Genomic DNA, 18,725 nt, shown 5'->3' on the forward strand with positions numbered 1-18,725 from the left:
CCCACCGGCCCATCACTCTGCTGCCCCCTGCTGGCCACCCAGCGTGGCGCACCACCTCTGGGTCTTGGGAGAAGGAACGGTCTGCTCTCTGAAGAAGCCATCAGGGGCCCAGGAGAGCCTTGTGGCTGCCCGAGGATGCACCTCCCAGCAAGGAAAGCAGGGAATAGTTACAAATTTAATAAAATTCACCTTATAAATTACAGCAGCAGCCCCTTACAGCAGCAGCCCCAGGGCTCAGTTCACTACCCCAGGAAGCAGGAATTGGACAAAGCTGGGCAACTGTTGCTGCAGAGAAGTTGTCAGAATTCAGGGCTGAGGAGTAGCCAGTGGGCCAGCGCTGCTGCCTCCAGGATGGCCACAGGGCAGCAGTGGGGGCCGGGCAGAGGCTCTATGGGCTGGTGGGCGTACAGGGAACAGGAGTGGGGGCCAAGGCCAGGCCTGAGGGTGCCCCCACTCTCTGGGCCCCTCAGTCCAAGCTGGCCATGAGCAGGTGCAGCTCGCGGAAGGCACTGCCGTGGCGGCCGCTCAAACCCGACTTGCTCTTGACGAGGCTGCTGATGCTCTTGAGCTGCTTGTAGCAGAGCCGGCACTTGTGCAGCCTGTGGGCATAGGGTCAGCACTGGAGGTGGCCAGCCGGCACAGTCCCATGACCCCCGCCCAACCCCAGGGCCTTTCCTGTACTAACCACACCAGCCCTCCTCCCAGGGGAAGGCTGAGACCCAAAGAGCAGGGCCCAGGCCAGACCAGGCCATGGAGGAGCCCAGGCTCTGGTAACCCCACCGCGTGCCCTGAGCGACTGTCCCAGGCACAGTGATTGCCTCTGTTGGCTGTTTCACCAGGCCCATCAACAAGCAGGCCTGTGTGCTCTTGCCTGACGTGGCATGCACACACAGACACAGACACGCCACACAGCCCTCCCCACTGCCCGGGTTCCTCACCTCTCCTCCCGGCTGATGTCCACACCCACAGAGGGCGGGGCCGCCAAGATGTCTGTGATGAGGGGCAGAAACCGCTGCAGGATCAGCTTCAGGGAGGTGCAGCCCGTCTGGACGTAGCTGCAAGGGCAGAGGGATGGATAGAATCAAACACACAGAGCGCATGGCTCACGGAGACAAAGCGGGGCAGAGCCGGGGCCAGAGGCAGCATGGACTTGTGGTCACTGGCCTTCCAACTTCGGAGGGGACAGCAGCGTGGTGCAGCCCTTCCACACGTGCCCCAGCCCTGGGGGTCTTTCCTGTGGTCCACCTCCACCCCGCCCCGCTGTGAGGCAGGTGTGGCTTCCCCACGCGTACCTCTCATACTTGCTCTGCAGAAGTTTCTCGATCTGCGGCAGAACCGTGGTGCACAGATCCAGTTTCCACAGGGAGCTGGGGAGAGGGCCAGGGACACGTGCTCTCAGCACCTGGCCCTGCCCACGCCCCCCACCTCCCATCCCCCGTCATGGCCACTCACGCCTTCTGGTTGACAATGTTAAGGAGGTCTACGACCACAGACAGGTCATTGATGGCCACGGCTGAGTCCACCGATGTCTGTGCAAACAGAGCGCCTGTTAGTGGGGACCAGGGACACAGTGGCCCTGCCTGGGTGTGATGTGATCATGGGCTTTATTGGGGTGTGTACATAAAACTGCAAGGTGTGGTGACCGGAGCCGCCTGCCACCCCTCCAACCCCACTCCAGGAAGCTCTATTCTCAGCTCAGCTCCAAGCCCAGGCAGAGGTGGCACTTGCCTTGATATCGCCTGTGGTCCACACACCCCGCACAGTGTCCAGGTTCTTGTGGCGGCTGGTGAGCACGACGCACATGGTGTCATGGCCTTTGCGGATCTGGGACATGGCATCCTCATCGACCAGCTCTGCCTGCTGGGGGATCTTCACGGCCTGTGTGGGACGGGTGCCCGGATGCTGGCAGCCAAGTTCTGCCCTTGCCCCATGGGCCTCCACCCACTCTCAGCCTGGGCCCCCCACTCACAGGCAGGAAGTCGGAGGCCTTCAGTCCGATGGGCTCATTGCGGGTGGCAGGAAAGATGGCAGGCTCGGCCTTGGGTGCAGGGGTGGAAGTGACAACTGGGGGCCGGGATAGGACCTCAAGCTGGAAGGGTCTGGAGTTAGCAGGCAGCCAGCCAGCCCAAGGCCTCCCCCTCTGCCCCTCTCTCCAGCAAGGGTCACCCCAGCCCTGATTCAGGACACCAGGCCCTCTCTGAGCCTCATACCGTGCCCGCTCCGCCTGGACATATGTTTGGCACCGGGAACTGTGCGTCTGTGGCTGGGCTGGGCTTTGCTGCCTCCTTGGCTGTGGCCATGTCTGGGGATAGAAGGGAAAGATCACTGGGTCAGGTCAGGTCGGGAGAAGGGACAGGCGGGAAGGCAGGGCTTGGGCTGGGACTCTGGGTGGCGCCTCACCTCTAACAGGGGAGGTCTGGCGGAGGGGGTGGGCCTAGCCCCTCCCTCTCCACCTACTCAACCACAGGTCTGGCAGAAAGCAGGAACCAAGCACCACGTGTGGATGGGACCCAGGGAGTGGTGGCCCTGACACCTCACTAGGAATGGAGTGTGTTTTGCAGGGGGGGTTGGTGCTGAGTGGATGGTGAATAGGAGTGTGGGAGAGAGACGTGCTTCAGGATCCCAGCTTTAGGGGCTCGGGAAGATGGCCCCTTGAGGAGAAAGCTGATGGCGGGGGAGGGGTGAGGCTGGGCTGGAAGATGAGGGTGCCCCGTCCCACCTTCTCCAATCATAAAGCAGATCAGGTTTTTCCCCCTTCTTAAATCCTCCAGCAGCGAAACCCAACTCCCAGGGCCTGGGGACCTGGCCCCCCAAACCCCCGCCCTCCTCTTAGCTCCCTCCCACCTGAGGCTGTTCCCTCCCATCTCCTCACCTGGTCCCCAGCCCTGCCTGATGCACCGCCTCTGCAGAGCTTCACAGTTCCCCATTTACACGGGCCCTAGTGCCTCTCACCACGCCTGGCTCCTCCTCCCACACGGCTGTCTACCACCTGCCTTCCTCACTGGGTGTGAGCACCTGCCTACTTTTTCACGCTGTTACCAGGGTCTAGCACAGCACCTGGCACACACTAGGTGCTTTTTGGGTGAATGGAGGGAAAAGACCCAAGGGGAGAGAGAGGCTTGGAACTGTCCTGTGGGAGGGGCAGCCTGGAAGAGGAAGACTGGGGAGCCCGGGAGGCAAGGCTCTGCCCCGACTCACCATCTTCTGGGGGTGCAGGGAAGGGCTCACTTCTTCGGGGTGGCGTCCGACCTGCAGAGGTGAAGGGGGCTGGGGACTCACATGGGCCAGCCCAGGGCTGCTGTCTGAGCCCTCAGGGCCCAGTCAGCGGGGACCCCAGGGCCCCATAGGATGCAGGAGATGGGCAAGTGGTTCCAGGGTACACATACAGCTGTAGACCGTGATCTGTTCCTAGGGTTTGAACCCTCAGGCTTGCCCCTCCTCATGCCCTGGCCCCTGGCAAGCTGAGCACCAAGGGGCTGCTGGGCTTCTGCTGGGGCCTAGAGGACCTGGGGACAGAGCCAGGCCCAGATGTGGGTGAGAAATTAGGCTAGGGGGGCGCAGCAACGTGGACACCATCCTGGAAAGGACCATCTGCCTCTGCGTCCCAGAGGGGAATGGTGGGGCTAGGCGGGGATGGGAAGGGAGGGGAGAGCCTCACTGATGCTGTTCTTGGGCTGGAAGATCTCATTGTAGTCCTCTGCGTTCTGGATCTCCGCCCGAGACTCCCGCTCGTCCCGGTCGTCCTCGCTGCTGGGGCTGCGGCGCTCACTCTCCGAGTTCTGTTTCACCCTGGGGGGCCGGCCGAGCAAAGGGAGGCGGGGGGGGGGGGGCGGTGAGGCCGGGGGGCTCACCTCTTGCACCCCCCAGTGTCCTCCAAGGCCCCGAGCACCCCACCTCTGAGGCTTGCTGCAGGCGGTGCTGGGCCGCTCGTAGATGCGGCGAAGCGGGGCACTGGGGTGGGGCGGCTGCTGCGTCGGAGGCCGGCTGTCTTGCACGGGGTCCCGGGCCACCGTGCCTGTCCTGGTGACCCGCGTCAGGTCCACGACGTAAGAGGAGACGTTGCTCTGGGAGAAGGCCACGCCTATCTGCAGGAAATGGAAGAGCTGGGGCGGGACCCTTCACGGGGCTCTGAGGGTAGGGTCCCCACAGGGCCAGGAGGGAGTTGGGGACCTGAGCGGGAGGAGGCCGGCGGCCCGGCAGAAAGATGCAAGGTGGGCGGTGGCTCTCTCACCAGCTGGTTGTTGCAGATGGCCAGGTCGGCCACCTTGCCCCAATGGACGAGGACCACATCAAAGCAGCGCTCGGGCTCCCAGCCATAGACGCGCAGCGAGTCCTGGCAGCCACTGTACAGGCAGCAGCCATCGGGGTTGAAGAGGATGCTCCTGGGCCAGGCGAGAGGGGCCTGTGGGTCAGAAGCCTCTGGAGAGGCTCCGGGGAACCCAGGACCAGAGCGGAAGTGGAGAAAGGAAAGGGCCACCGCAGCCATGCCCCACGGCCAGGAGGAGGCCCCGCCCACCACCCGCCTACCTGACAGGCCCGGGCTCCCCTTCGATACAGCTCACCACCTGGAATTTCTCCAGGTCCCAGAAACGGATGGTCCTGCAGAGAAAGCCAGGCCCCATGCTGGTTTATCCGCAGGCCGGTGGCTGGGAAAACCCGCTTTTCTGCAGACACTTGCCCACCCACCCCCAGGTCAGGGCCACTCTTAAGCATGTGGGAGGTGGACATCTGCCTTAGATCCAGACACCCCAGCAAGGCCCAGGACACTGGGGCCGGGGAACTGGAGTCAGGAGAGAGATGTGACTGGGTCCCAGGCTGGCTTGGTTGGCAGTCAGTTCAGTCCAGGTAGGATGTGACACCCAGGACCCAAAGACAGACTGGGACAGAAACACATCCAAAGGACAGAGGTGCGGCAGTCACAGGCCACAGGCCTTGTTCCTCCTCCTCACCTGTCAGAGCTGCCAGAAGCCAGGAGGTACTCGTTGGGGTGGAACTCCACCACGTTGACAGGCCCCGTGTGGCCAGGGAACTCGGACATCATCTTGCCAGCAGTCAGATCCCAGAGCTGGGGCAGGGTGGGCTGGAGGTCAGGACCAGCCTGGTCCTCAGCCTCCGGATCACCCTCTCATCCAGCCCGTGCTCTTTATCCACGAACCACCTCCCACTCTGGACAGTCTTGGGGCGGGCGAGCCCGATGGGGAGGGAGGTGAAGACCCAACCTGGGTGTAATCAGCAGACCCCAGTCCCCAGCCCTGGGCCCACGTCTGGCTGGGAGCTACCTTCACCGTGTGGTCATCTGCGGCTGATGCCAACCACTTCCCGTCGGGGCTGAACCGGAGACACCGCACAGCCTGGCTGTGCCCCTGAGGACAGGACACAGCATGAGCGCTGGAGGGGCTGGGCCCTGTGGGCTTCCCTCCCCACCCCCTACTCCTCCCTGCCCTCCACAAGCAAGTGCTTCCCGGGAGCAGGCAGAGAGGTGACAGAAGGCCACCTGCGGGAGGTGCCACAGAGAAACGCCTTTCCACAGGTGGTCACGGACCCCCAGTCCTACAGGACACTCCAGGAGATCAAGACCTCATGGTCTTACAGGTTGAGGAGCAATGTGTCCTGTGCCTCTTTTTGGAGAGTTAAATGCCTCCTCTTATGTCAAAGGGTCTAACAACTTCGAAAAATAATTATTAAACTCAGTGCTTTGAAATTCATATGAACAGGAACCCACTTCACTTAATAACACCTATTACCAGCCTACAAACTGTGGAGCACAGTTCGGTGAACACGGTTCTGTGGGGAGGCATGGAAAGCTGGGTGTCCAGGTGGGCCACCCAGCGCACCCCTGCTCTGCTCCAGATGCACGTTTCTCATCTGGACTTCTTGTTTCTCACGTTCTCACCCAGGCTGGATGAGCAGCTCCTCCAGCCCCTTCCAGGGTCTGGGCACCGCCCCAGGGTCCATGCCCTCAGGGTGCTTGTGGAATGATGGACAGAGGGGCCTCACTTACCCTGTATCGGAAGACACAGCCTTTCCTCCTGATGTCCCAGAGCTGTGAAGTGGGGAGTAGAAAGGGGCCGGGGTCAGGACAGGTCACAACAAAGTTGGGCTGCGCTGGGGAGGCCTAGCCAAGCTCAGTCCTGGAGCTTGGGTCAGAGGGCAGTAGACGGCCATGAGCAGAGAGGGGCTCTGAGCACCTCCAGGTCACTACACCCCAAAATGACAGGGGTCTGGAAACTGCTCAGTAAAGCTGGGCATTCCGAGTACAAATGTCTGGCCAGTGCTCCTACATCTCCCTGCCTGGGTGGGGCTGGGGGGACATGGATGCTGCAGCACAAGTGGGAGGTGCCCCCGCAGAGCCGAAGCCCACCCCCTCGGGTGGGACTCAACAGCCTGGTTCCACTGGCGGCCCAGTCCTGGGACAGCCAGGGTGCTGAGTGGTGTCTCACCTTGATGTTTGTGTCCTGGGAACCCGAGGCTACAAACTCGCCATATGGGTGGAAATCCAGGCTGCAGATGTTGGCTTTGTGTCCCATAAGTGTGCGAAGGACTAACAAGGGAGAGAGCAGACAGTGGTGTGAGAGGCGAACAGGACGGCGAGCAGAGAAAGAGCTCCAGTGTTCGTTTCTGTGTGTGCTTTCATACTGACAGCACAGAAAAACACAACAGTTACACAGACTTTCAAGATGGGGAGGAAGCTCAACTAGAGTCCTACCACCCTAACAACTAACTTTTCTTATTTTCCTCCCGAGAGATGCCAGCCATTTCTGCCATTACATGAGCCCCCAGAAAACTCCCTGCAAGCGCCATGTGGCTTGTGCCACTGGGCTTGTGCCAACGTGTTCTCACAAGAGTGAAGCCCCGGAGTCAGCAGAGTCGAGCAGCTGCTGCACTCGGTTTAGGCCCTGTGGACACGGAACTTATGACTGCCAGGCATCCCATCATACCCGAGACAGCGCGAGGAGAGGGATGCAGGAGCGGTCCAAGGTGGGGGAGAAGCTGCTAGGTTGAAAACAGAAATCCAGGGGGACTTTTTGGAGGAGGTGGTATCTGAGCAGGATGTCAGTAGGTGGTGGATGAGGGAGGCTTGCGTTTCTGTATCAGAGCTTTCTCTGGTACCACTCAAATTTGCCTCTTCTCTCTGGCCTCATACGCCTTGCTTTTTAGAAGATTTATAATTCTGCTGTTTGAATGAAACTGATCTTGCCAGGGGTGCTGGCGCAAAGAAGTGTGGCAGTCCAGTGACCCTCAGGTTTGAGCCAAGGTGAAACAGGCTGCCTTGTGAGGTGGTGAGCGCTCTGTTGGAGCAGGTGTTCAAGCAGACTCCAGACATAATGCTTTAAGGACAAAATTCAAAGACCCTACAATCTGAGCAGCTGCCCTCCCCACACTGTAGTTGTCACATGCCACCGGGGGCTCAGCACTGCCTTTTTGGCCAAGGGGTCTTCGGGCACATGCAAGCCCAGTCCAGGCCCTGGAGGGTGCACACTCCTCTCGCACATGCTCCAGTCCACGCCGCCCCTGCCAGCCCACCTGCTTTGCATCCCAGAGTCAGGCTTCTAAAATCCTGCCCCACCCCAGAGGATGCGGCAGGTCCCACCCCTGCGTAGGCCGGCTTCATGAAGCCCAGACTGCCTTCCTATGGGATCCTGGGCTGACCCGCCCTCGCCCTCTGGCTCTCCATGGAAAGCAGGCAGGACCACATTCTTCTGATGTGATTTCTGCCCTCGCTCTTCGGTCCTGGGAGGACTCTTGGAGCCTCCTGATGCCCCACTTGGTCACGGGATCCAGGAGCTGCAGAGAGCAGGGGCCTCCAGGGCCTGTCTACCCCACATGGGAACTTCCAAACCCTCCAGCTGAGCAGTTGGACCCTACAGTGATGGGCAACTGAAGCCACAGCCAGGCAACCCTTTACCAACCCCTTTCTGCGCGAGAGGTGCCAGTTTGCCTCTGTATCATTCCCACATGGGTGGGGGTGGAGGTGGGCCCGAGGTCCTCTTCCTGCCGAGAATGCTGAGGGCAAGTTTCTCTTCTGTCACTGAAACCCACCCACCCCTGCCAAATGGCAGGGCAGACAGCACTGGGATGGGAGTCCTGACACCAGGATTCGAGGTCAGACACCCCAGCCGTGGAGTCTTTACCAAGCTCAGGGCCCTCCTTGGGCCTGTCTACCCATCTGTCAAAAAAGGAGACAGTGTCAACCTGGTTTTGCATCAGAACCAGCTAGAAGCTTATGAAAGCCAGATCCTGGGCCCATCCCTCTCCTGAGTCAGTCTCTCTGGGAGTGAGGTCTGGGATGTGTCACAGGTTGCTTGTAGAACAGCCAGCCCTGGGAGCCCAGGGCTCAGGAATTCCAGACGTCTTTAGTCTCCATTCTTTGCCTACCTCAAGAAATTCCTCACGCTCCCTTGTGCGTGAGAGTCACGGCTGTGAAATCACAGCTCTTGCCTTCTCTTTATGTCTTGCTCCTCTGTGAATGGCGAATGGCTGGCACCCTCCACTGGGATCTGGGTGCAGGCAGAGGCTTCCTAGAGGTGAACCACCTGCTGCCTGAGCCTTTCTGCTTTCTTGGCTGGAGCCCAGCCTCCCTGGCCCCTTGTCCAGCGATGCCCCCGCCTTGTGGGTCCTATGTGTGGCCAGGCAGTGGGACTGCATGCTGAGATGCTAAGCTCGCAGCCCCTGTTTATTATCTAAGAGGTCCTGGGGCTCTGTCTTTCTGAAACAGTCTGCCACTGGGTGGGCAAGTACCACCCAAGAGGCTCAAGTGAGGTCCTAACTTGAGGAACACCTATACGAGAGCAGAATGAACCTGGCCACTGGGCATGTGTGGCCACTGGGCATATGTGGCCACTGGCCACCATCCTGCAGCAGAGCATCCTGCAGGCACCAGAGGAGAGGCCAGAATGACCTTTAAGTCTCAGCCAAGCAAAGAGGGCATTGTTTCTGGGAGAGGCAGACTCGGCAAAAAACCACGCAACTCCTTCCTCTCCCATCCTTCAGGGAGCAGATGGCCTCCCACCTGGCATGCTGCGAGGTCCAGACTAGAGGCTGGCAAAAGCAGTGAGCAAACAGGTTTTACTTGGACCTCTGAGTGTCAGCCTGCACAGTGTTCTGAAAAGTATGTTGAGTTAGCTGTCAACCTTTAGAAATGGGTGGATTCCACATAAACGCCCAGATTCCCAGCTTCTCTTAAAAAATCTGTAGAGCTGGCAACACTGCGCCCACATTCCCGTGTGGCAACAGCCAGTGAGGCTGAGAGGCAGCTCCCATTCTAGGGAAAGTGGGACTCCCTATTTGGCCCAGAACTGAGGGCATGAGTCTACAGACCAAGACCCCAGTGAGGACCCAGTACAGGGACGAGAACATGCCCACCAAGGCCCTTCACTGTGAAACCTGAGGACACTGGGAGGAAAATCCTACAAGCCTACAGAGAGAGAGAGAGGCAGGGGAGGAGAGAAGCAGGTCCCGCGTGAGGGATCTAGGATGACCTCCCAAAGCAGCCCTGGAACCTAAAACACACCATCTGGTCACTGAACCAGGAGAGTAGCACCCAACCTAGTCAGCACAGGCCTCCTGGAGAAAGTGGCTGGACAGGAAAGCTGGGGACAAGCACAACCGCAGGCATGCGTGGGGGGAGGCAGGCGTGGACACCTACTTTTGGCAGCTTCCAGGTCCCAGACACGGATGGAGCCCGACTGGGAGCCGGCCACAATGAGCTCCTCGGGGGTGTTGAGGCGGACGCTCTCCACGGGGGACGTGTGACCCGTCAGGCTCTGAGGAGAGAAGGTAGCAGCTTTGGTGCGCTGTGTCAACAGACCCTCAGCTGCTGCCCCCAATCCTGGATCCCCGGGAAGCTCATCAAGCAGGGATCCTGTGGCCCCCCCAGGCCTCTCGGCTCCCAGGGCTGAAAGTGGGCCAGACCCCAGCCATGCTCCACCATTGCCCGCTGTGCTCCCGACAGGAACGTCACCTGCAGGAGTGACCCTGCGGGGGGGTAGCTGACCCTTCAGTCCCAAGTCCAAAGCACTGTCCTCCTGGACTGTGCTCCCATCTCTACTCTGCCTGGCCCAGCCCTCCAGAGGCAGAACTGCTCTCATCTCTACTCTGCCTGGCCCAGCCCTCACGGCAGAACTGAGGTCTGACCCGTCAGCGGCCTCTGGAGCCCCCAGGTCCCCAGGGGCTGACCCCCACCAGAGGACCCAGCCACGCTCTCAGGCAGGGGCTCTGGAAACCAGAGGACCCGGGAGTGATTCTGCTGGAAACACGGACACTCTTCCCAATTCAGACCAGCCTCTGTTGAGTCTTTTTCAATTAGGGTGTGTTACTCTGGACTTTCAGGGAGAGGCAAACACATCTGAAACCCCCAAAACAATTTCAATTCTCTTCTTAACCTGATCTCAGTTCTGACCTTAACCCTGGCCGCGGTTTGGGTCAGATCTCAGCTGTCTGCTGGATCTCATAAGAACACTGAGTTGATTATGTTTCTACTAATAAACCTCACCTCCTTTTTATCTTTACTCGGTCAAGAGTCAAAAGAATACCGCCCTGTGCGGCAAGATTGTAGGGGGAGAGGGCAAGCTTCAGTGCCATCGATGATAATGTAAATTGACTTCTGGAGGGCAGTTTGGCAATATGTTTTGAAAGCTTTATAAGCAGTACACACCCACAGATTCAATCTTATGATTGCAGATCTGTTTGAAGATTTAGGGAGACGAGGATGTGCCCCACTGTGGCTGGGCTGAGCCAAAAACCTCGCGGTGACTTCCACGCTGGGAGCCAGGCTCAACCCTACAATGGGATACCACAAAGCTATTAAAAATCGTGTTGTAAAAGGGTATTTGCTGACACAGGAAAACACTCGCACTGTTGCTATATTAAAAAAAAAAAACAGGCTACAGAAGAGTAAGACAGTGTACTGGAAACATGCTGTTATATATTTGTGTGCACGTGGGCATGTTTGCCCGTGTACACATAGGCACAAGTCTGCACACACGTGCACGCACCTGTGTCTGTATCAGGCCCTAGCAGCACACAGACCCAAGTACCAGGTGTAATGGTCCTTGGATAATCAAACTGCATATAACTCATTTCTGTATTTGTTTCCCTTCTGTGTGATTTCCTGTTTTGGAAAACGGTTTTTGGCATTGAATACAGTTGTGTAACCAGGGGGACAGTGCTAATGAAATGGGAGCAGAACCCTACAGGGCCTTCCTAGGACAGACACCACCCACCTCCATGTCCTTTGCCTGCCTTCTGTCTGGAGAAAAACTTTTGTCAGAGAACAAATTTAATCAGAGAAATAAGGAAAATGCAGAAGAAGCAAAGGAAAGCAGTCAAATAGGACCAAATAATAAGAGCTTAGTCATTAAACAAAGTTGAGGAACTTTGGTTCCTTCTCAAGGACTGTGGATACTGATCTGAACCCTATCTTGTGAGCTGTCTTGTAGATATCGAAACTCCCACCAGATGGAAGAAGCTGACTACATGACGACCAGACTGTCACCACAGCCTAAGATGCCACAGTTCTGAGAACTGGCCTCAAAGAAACGGGAACAAACAGACCGTGGGGCTGAAGGTGCTGCTGGGTGGACCACCGCACAACCGACTTCAAGATGACGCCAGACCTGGTTGTGCTGCTCCGCACGTAGCTCCCTTGCATCAACTACACACCTCTGAAACTCCCCTGTAAAAGTTCTTGCCCTCTGATCAATAGCAGGGAACTGGCTATTGGACACAAGACCGCCTCCCCACCAGCTGCCAGCCTCCTGAATAAAGCAACCTTTCCTTTCAACCAACACTTGCCTCTCATGTATTGGCTCCCAAGCCAAGTGAAGTTGAGTTCATTAACACTATTAAAGAACCAGTCCTCTAACCAGCTCCAACCAGGGGCATTCCAATCCCTTTTGTGGAATGAGGTGGGTAATGAATCAAAATAACCCTGCATGTAACTGACAGGTGAGCCGACAGGTCAATGGGCAGGGGAGGCTCAGATTCGGGCCTGTAGGCTTATTTTAGCCTTTTCATACAGGCTCCCCAGAGTTCCTTCCCACAACCAGATGACCGCCCCCGCTCCTCATTCCTGAGGACTGGCCACTGTCCCAGCCATCTGGGTTGTCCTGGACTTCCCTGAGCAGACAAGTGTGGGGGGAGCACTGATGTGCTGGGTTTCTGCAGAGCTGCCCACTCCCAGCGCCCATCCCTGGTCTGCCCATCTGCCCCACCCCGCCCACCGACCGAACCTCACCATGATGCAGTTGGGCTTGTTGATGGACCACAGGTTGACGCGGCAGTCATCCCCGCCCGTGGCCAGCAGCCGGCCCGAGGCTTTGCCCAGCACCAGCGAGGACACATTGCTGGCGTGGGCCACGATCTCCTCTATACAGGGAAGAGCAGAGGGAGAAGACAGTCGGGGGCCTGACAGGCCACGTGGAGGCAGGCTGGGCCTTATCCTGCTCGGCCCCCATCCCTGGCACTGGAAGCCCAGAAGGGCCCTGCTCCCTGCGGTTCCCTTTGGTGCCCAGACACACCCCATGAGCGGTGAGACAGTGCAGGGCTTGGGCCTGAGACAGAAATAATTTCTCAACTTCAGTCACTCCCATCCTACCCTTAAGCCTCATGAATTTTTTCCTTTTTCTGCATATGAATGGGTACTATTATTAAGTTACTATGATCAGTTTTAAAAACTGACTTGCTACTTTTATTTAGCTCTATCGTTTAAGCAATAACATGCATGAAAATTACAAGCTTGATATGTTCACTACATTTTTTCTATGATAGAAAAAGAAAAATAAAAACAACAATTGAAATAAGAAATATTGACCCACATACCACCTAAGAACCTCTCAACTGCCGCTTGGTGTTCCTGCTTGGGGAAACCCATTTTCAGAACTGTATAGGTCGAAGGCAAACAAGCTGTCCCCAGGTGAGCTCAGCCAGGGCTTCAGCCCACAGCGTCACAATCCTGGCCTGGGCTCTGGTCTGCGCTCTATTGCAGGCAGTGTGGCCTTCGACAAGTTGCTCACCCTCTCTGAGTGCTGCACTCGTCCTGGGGTAAATGGGGATAATAATGGTACGTGGCTCACTGGACTGCTGAAGATTCACTAAGGACAATCCTGTGAGCTTCTCTGAGGGGCTGAATACTCATGGCTGCTAGGCAGGCTACAGATTAGACATCATGGAGAGTGGGCACTGCGGCCCAGGAGAAATCCAGGAGGTGGGCTGTGTGAGGAGGGAGCAGGAGGCAGTCGAACTGAGGGGTCAGGTGTGAGGGCCAAATGGACAGAGAAGGAGGTAAGGTCACTGTGGGTGGCCCCGAGGGCCCATGGCTTGGGCATGGGGGGGTGAGGGTGCAGCAGATGTAAGTCTCAGAGGGCATCGCCAGGGAAGGAACAGGCAAGGAACCAAGAGGCTGCTTGGGACTCCGAGCCAGGGCCTGAGTAGTTTCTGCTAAGAAGAGGGAGAAAAGAAACAGTGTCCCCACACAGACGAGGGAAACGTGCTGACGCGCTGAGGCAGCTGGGAGGCCAGCCTGGGCGATGCTGAGGGGGAGGGCGGTGCAGCTGCTCTGCAGAGGCCCGTCTACGGTGCCTGCTCCAGCCTCTGCCCTGCCTGGGGGTCTCCGCGGTGCCAGCCTCAGACCGCAGGGAGGCTGGGAAGCTGGGCTGGGGAAGGATGCTGGCCACGCGGCATGCCTCACAGGGGATGCCAGAACTGCCTGGGGGACTAGGCCCCAAACTCAACCTCACAGATGACATCCCACCTCAAGGGGTGGCGGGGCCAGCCCCAGCCGGGTGAGAGCTCCTGGCAGGCCCAAATGTGAGCCAGGGCCTAGGGGACCCTGCCCCTGGAGTCGAGGAAGCTGGGCGTCTCTCTGGTCCACACCTCGGCAAGGAGCCTTCTGTCCCCTGGACACTGTAGCACAGATGTATGGGTGCCCTGGGGCTCTGGTCACAGAGTTATCTGTTCATGAGCCTCTGTTGGGCCAGACTGACTGCCCAACCCAGCTAGAGGCCAAACCGCCTGAGCACTGTGACCCCCCAGCCCACGGCCCCTCCCCTTCTCTGAAGACACTCCCTACATGTGACGCCCTCCACACGTGACCCACCAGGAGGCCTAGCTGTGCACCCTGCCTCTCAGCCTTCCCAGGGAAAGTTCGGGCTGGGTCCCACCACACTGGGTCTCCTGGGCCTACTGTCACCCCTCTCTGCATCTCCAGACCGCTGCCTGCAGAGACAGCCATCAATACATAGCATGAACGTTTCCTGGGTGTCCGCTAGAGGCCCTGCGCTGAGAGATGGTGGGGAGTGACAGTGATGAGGTCCTCGTCTCCATGCTCCAGCCTGGGCAGGTGGCTCCGGGGACAGGGCATCCAGCCCAAGGAACCACAGATTTTAGGGCAAGTGGAATTTGAAGACTGGGCCCCTCTAGAAGGGCTCAGACTACTCCCCTGCAAGCAGCCTGACCAGGGGATTGGCTGGAACCCCTGGAGGGACCAGTGGGTGGGGTGGGGAGAGGGGGCACTCCTTAGGCATCAGGCAGAGAAGGCTTCGGCACAGGGCACTGGCCCAAGAGCTCCCAGTCTGGCCTGAGGGATGGTATCCTGCAGTGGCCCGGGCCTGGGTACCAAATTTAAATGCAAACAAATAGAAGTCCTCACGGCAGGCCAGGCCGATGGCTGCTGCTCTACCATGGGGCCCCAGGCTCACGCTGGTTTCCCAAGCTCAGGGGCACACTCTGGACCCCACATCCCAGCCAGAGCTAGGGGGACACTGTGTTCTGGTCAGAAGTGCTAAGCACCTGCATGCCAACAGAAGGTGCAAAGAACTAGGCTTCAACAAGCACTTTCTGATCCTCCTCAGACTCTAGAGCCACAAGGAGCCAGAGGTCATTTGGCCTTTGAGCTCTTTAGACAATTTATACCCACGGAAACTGCTGTGCACATGAAATTGTCAGCAGATGCCCAAATGCCTGATCACGTCGCCTCCCACCTGAATGCTCCGATGGCTTGGCTTCACCTTTCAGATAAAGGCAAAGCCTCAGAAGGGCTGGGTAAGGTCCCAGAAGACCTTACCAGCCTATGCGACACCACATTCTTCCCCCAAAGTGCTGCAGCCCATGGCCTCCTCCAAGACCTTGAAACCCACCAAGCTTCCTGCCACATGCTGTTTAGGTAGCCCACCACACTCCTCTACTCCCACCCCTCTATCATGTAGTGAACTGATTTAAAGCACAAGTTCCAGCTTGAAATCAGAGAAGGAGAGTCAGGTGAGTGTGATTACCTGATTCCCATGTGCTGTGCTCCCCAGACTCTAAGCCCCACTGTACCGGGACCTTGCCTATTTTGCCCTCCACTGGCTCCCCAGTGCCTGGTTCTTTCCTGGTTTCTCAGGAAAAACCAGCTGTTAAAGGTATATATATACATAACCCCAATAAATACAGAGCCATTCTGTCCAAAGTGCACCTCCTTGGGAGCCCATAACATGATTCTCCCTAAACCCTGGGACTGAGGAGCAATTTGAACATGGCCCAATCTTCTCATTTACAAATGAGGACACTGAGACGCAGCAGAGAGTTTTGCTCAGGTTCTCACAGTTAAAAAGTGGAGGAGCCCGGCCCTGCTTCTGAAAACAGCCCAGGGACAGCTCATAGCAAAGGATGACCAGTTTGGACACACCAGATCTATGCCAACCAGTTATTACTAGAGGAACATGGCCCACAGAGGCACCAGGTGCAAAGCAACAGGTCTCAAAAGATGATCCAGGGAACCGTGGGACCCTCAAGATCCTTTCAGGGGATCCAAGACAACAAAACTACTTTTATCATAATACTAAGATGGAGTTTGACTTTTATACTCTCATCTGCTCACAAGAATATGGTGGAGTTTTCCAGAAGATACATGACATGTGATGACATCATCACTAACAGTGTGTTTGTGCATATGTTTTCAAATGTCTCAATATTCACTTCTGAAGTGGTAAATGTGGGTAGATATGAGTCCCATAAACAAAAACTCTTTGGGATTCTCAATAAGTTTTAAGAATATAAAAGCGTCCTAAGATCAAAGAGTTTAGAGTTGTCAGTTTACAGTAATGGTGGGGGTGGGTGGTACCTGGATTCAGATACATTGCAGAGGTTATTAGCAGCCCTCTGCCTACCCTCTCACCTCCGCCCCAGTCCCAAGATGTTCTCATCTGATGGGGGAGCTTGACTGGAGAGACGTCTGAAAACACCAAGGACATCTTTGAGAGGCACCACCCCATCTGCTAGCCTAACTGGAAATCCTGTTAAGTGCTTCATTATGTTCATTTTCTCACTTGAATCTCACAGCAGTTCTAGCATGGAAGCGTGATGATCTCATCGTACAGACAGGAAACTAAACCTCTGAGAGGTTAAGTCACTGAGCCAATGTCACTCAGTGCCAAAGTCATGATTTGCATGTTGGTCTTTTTTATGCCAAAGCCTGGGAGTCTCCCCTTGTGCTAAGAATGGGAGACAAGGTTGAGGGTCCAGGCCACCCACCAACAAACAGCTACCGGGATAAAGGGGGTAAGAAAGCAAGCCACTCACGCAACTTCCAGGCTGTCTTGGTGACCACAGGGGTGGCCATCCTTCAGCTGGCTGGCACCTGAAGCTCCACCCACAATAGACTGTGCTTTCCTTGTGGGGTGGGGGTGGATCCCCCCCAGATCCACCAATCAAGTTGGCAGGGAGTTTCCACACATGCAGGCAGAGGGAATGCCTCGTCTCCAGACCACCTCGTGGTTTTAAATCATCCACAGCAGCACCCTGTGCATGCCTTTTGGGATCCTGGGTCATGGAATGTCAGGCTTGAGCCATCTCAGCTCAACACTGGGCTGGAATACAAACAGAGGTGATGGCTTGTTAGTAAACACTCAGGGGAAGCTCAGGAGGTCGCTGGGTTTACAGAACTGCAGCTGCAGCTCCCTGGATGACCAAGGCCACTTGATAAAAACAGACACCCACCAAAGACACCAGAAACAAGAGCTCCACTGCAAGCTGGGTTTGAGAATCTGGAGAGGGGCTATCTCAGGCAGGGTGACTGAAGCACAGAGAAAAAGAAGGTTCTCTCAGAGGCCAGGATGATGGGAGGAGGTTCTGTTCCAGGAGGCTGGCTGCCTGAAATGCAGCTGAAATGCTGCAGTGGGGCGGGGAAGAAAGACCACATGTCTGCAGTTCTGATAGATCTCAGAGAGTCAGTTTTGTCTGACGTATGGGAAGGGGGCGGAGTCAGAGACTAAGTTTAGGGGGCCACGAGAGGCACCCGAGAGAGAGAGAGAGACAGAGAGAGAGAGACAGAGAGAGAGACAGAGAGAGAGAGAGAGAGAGAGACTTAAGTTTTCTCTAGGGAGAGTCTTGAAGAGGGCCCTGGGAGTCCAGTATGTATCAAGGGAACTACTCCAGGTCCCTGCCATTCCCAAGGACAGCGCTGGGAACTAGGCCTCCAGACTGGACATGAGTCGGTATGACTCTTCAGCATTAAAAGGCGACCTCATGGAGTCTCCTATCCGCTCCCCCAAGCCTTTCTCCTGGATTCCCCAGGTCTGCCTCTCTAGTTCTCCATTCTCTCCTTCTCCCTGCCGCCTATGTGTGCACATCCGGTCTCCAGGGCTCCCTAACTTGGCCCCTGCCTCGCCAGACCCTCTTAAGTCCCACCCTTTCTCTCTGCTATCAGTATCCCCATTCATTCACTCTCCTGCTTCAAGAGTCCCCATTCATCCCCCCTCCTCCTGCAGACCCCCCGCTCTCCTTCCGGCCTCTCAGGATTTTCCCCTTGGGCCTCCACACCGGTCCCGCCCCTCCCGAAGCTGGAAATGGTCCCTCGGCCTTGCCTAACCCTCCCACTCCTCTCAGTACTGGCTCCGGCCCCCCTCTGCCCAGGGCCTTCTCCGTCGCATCCCGGCGTGGCCCCGCCTGGCTCGGCCCAGCCCAGGGCTCAACCTCCCCTCGCCGCCTCGCCCCTTCGCCCCCTCGCCCACTCCACCTGCAGCTGCGGTTCGGCAGGCCGAGGCTCCGCTCCAGGCGCGACCCCCACTTGCCTCCATCCCCTGGCCTGATTGGCCGCTGCTTGACAACCGACCCTCACAACAAAACCTCCGGCTCAGAGCCCCTCCTTCCTCACCCCCAGCACCAATCAGCCGCCGCGAGCACTCCACCGCCCTTCGGGTATGACCAATAGAAGCAGGCGCTTCTGCCGCCTCTCCTAAGTCCCCGCCCTCTTTTCCTGAATTGGACTAATCACGAGGAAGGAGAGTTCAAGAGCCGCCCCTAGGCCTCTAGTGAACCAATGCGAGCTGCCGTTTTCTTGGTTCCGCCTCCGCCTCAAGCTTTCCCTTTCCTCCCCTTTCCGTCTCTCACGAAAACTAGTTTGCACTTAATTTTTTTTCGAAACGCCCTCCAAGGGCGGTTGCACCAATCGCTTTAGCAACCGTCCAAAATTGACCAATCAGCAACCGTATTATTGGAAAACCAATTTCAGGATAGCCAACAGGAAGGGGACATCAGGAGCAGCGTGAAGCCGCGGACCTTCCATCTTGGATTGGGGTAAAACGGCGATCTAGGTTTTAGAAAAGGCAGAGGAACCAGAGATCAAATTGCCAACATCCCCTGGATCATCGAAAAAGCAAGAGAGTTCCAGACAAACATCTATTTCTGCTTTATCGACTATGCCAAAGCCTTTGACTGTGTGGATCACAATCAGATCAGATCAGTCGCTC

At 57.1% G+C, this 18,725-nt stretch overlaps 1 protein-coding gene across 3 annotated transcripts; it reads right to left on the reverse strand.

Moving 5' to 3' along the window:
- Nucleotides 1-162: 162 nt before the first annotated feature.
- On the reverse strand, nucleotides 163-18,121 carry KATNB1 (katanin regulatory subunit B1). Of its 3 annotated transcripts, none has more exons than XM_070388359.1 (19): nucleotides 17,993-18,121; nucleotides 16,558-16,844; nucleotides 9,647-9,764; nucleotides 6,441-6,541; nucleotides 6,002-6,043; nucleotides 5,280-5,363; nucleotides 4,950-5,065; nucleotides 4,528-4,599; nucleotides 4,232-4,382; nucleotides 3,895-4,085; nucleotides 3,659-3,789; nucleotides 3,199-3,249; nucleotides 2,211-2,302; nucleotides 1,970-2,089; nucleotides 1,729-1,878; nucleotides 1,453-1,529; nucleotides 1,293-1,367; nucleotides 939-1,055; nucleotides 163-599 (listed from the first exon to the last, which is right to left on the reverse strand). In XM_070388359.1, the coding sequence occupies exons 2-19, from the start codon at nucleotides 16,804-16,806 to the stop codon at nucleotides 467-469; spliced, it is 2,070 nt and encodes a 689-aa protein (XP_070244460.1). In that variant the 5' UTR covers nucleotides 16,807-16,844; nucleotides 17,993-18,121; the 3' UTR covers nucleotides 163-466. The 3 variants fall into 3 exon arrangements, with proteins under 3 accessions (XP_070244460.1, XP_070244461.1, XP_070244462.1); XM_070388360.1 differs by lacking the exon at nucleotides 17,993-18,121 and adding an exon at nucleotides 12,236-12,366 and having other exon boundaries at nucleotides 16,558-16,741; XM_070388361.1 differs by lacking the exons at nucleotides 16,558-16,844; nucleotides 17,993-18,121 and adding exons at nucleotides 10,655-10,779; nucleotides 12,236-12,370.
- Nucleotides 18,122-18,725: the final 604 nt, after the last annotated feature.

Source organism: Bos mutus, chromosome 18 (genome assembly GCF_027580195.1).
Source record: "Bos mutus isolate GX-2022 chromosome 18, NWIPB_WYAK_1.1, whole genome shotgun sequence".
Lineage (NCBI taxonomy): Eukaryota > Metazoa > Chordata > Mammalia > Artiodactyla > Bovidae > Bos > Bos mutus.

What these genes read in the sequence shown, in the direction of transcription:
- KATNB1 (XM_070388359.1), bottom strand. Translation starts at nt 16,806, where the DNA reads ATGACCCAGGATCCCAAAAGGCATGCACAGGGTGCTGCTGTGGATGAT. An exon ending in GTCCAGGCGGAGCGGGCACG is followed by an intron (nt 2,090 to 2,210) that starts GTATGAGGCTCA and finishes AGACCCTTCCAG; the next exon opens with CTTGAGGTCCTATCCCGGCC. An exon ending in AGGCCTCCGACTTCCTGCCT is followed by an intron (nt 1,879 to 1,969) that starts GTGAGTGGGGGG and finishes CGTCCCACACAG; the next exon opens with GCCGTGAAGATCCCCCAGCA.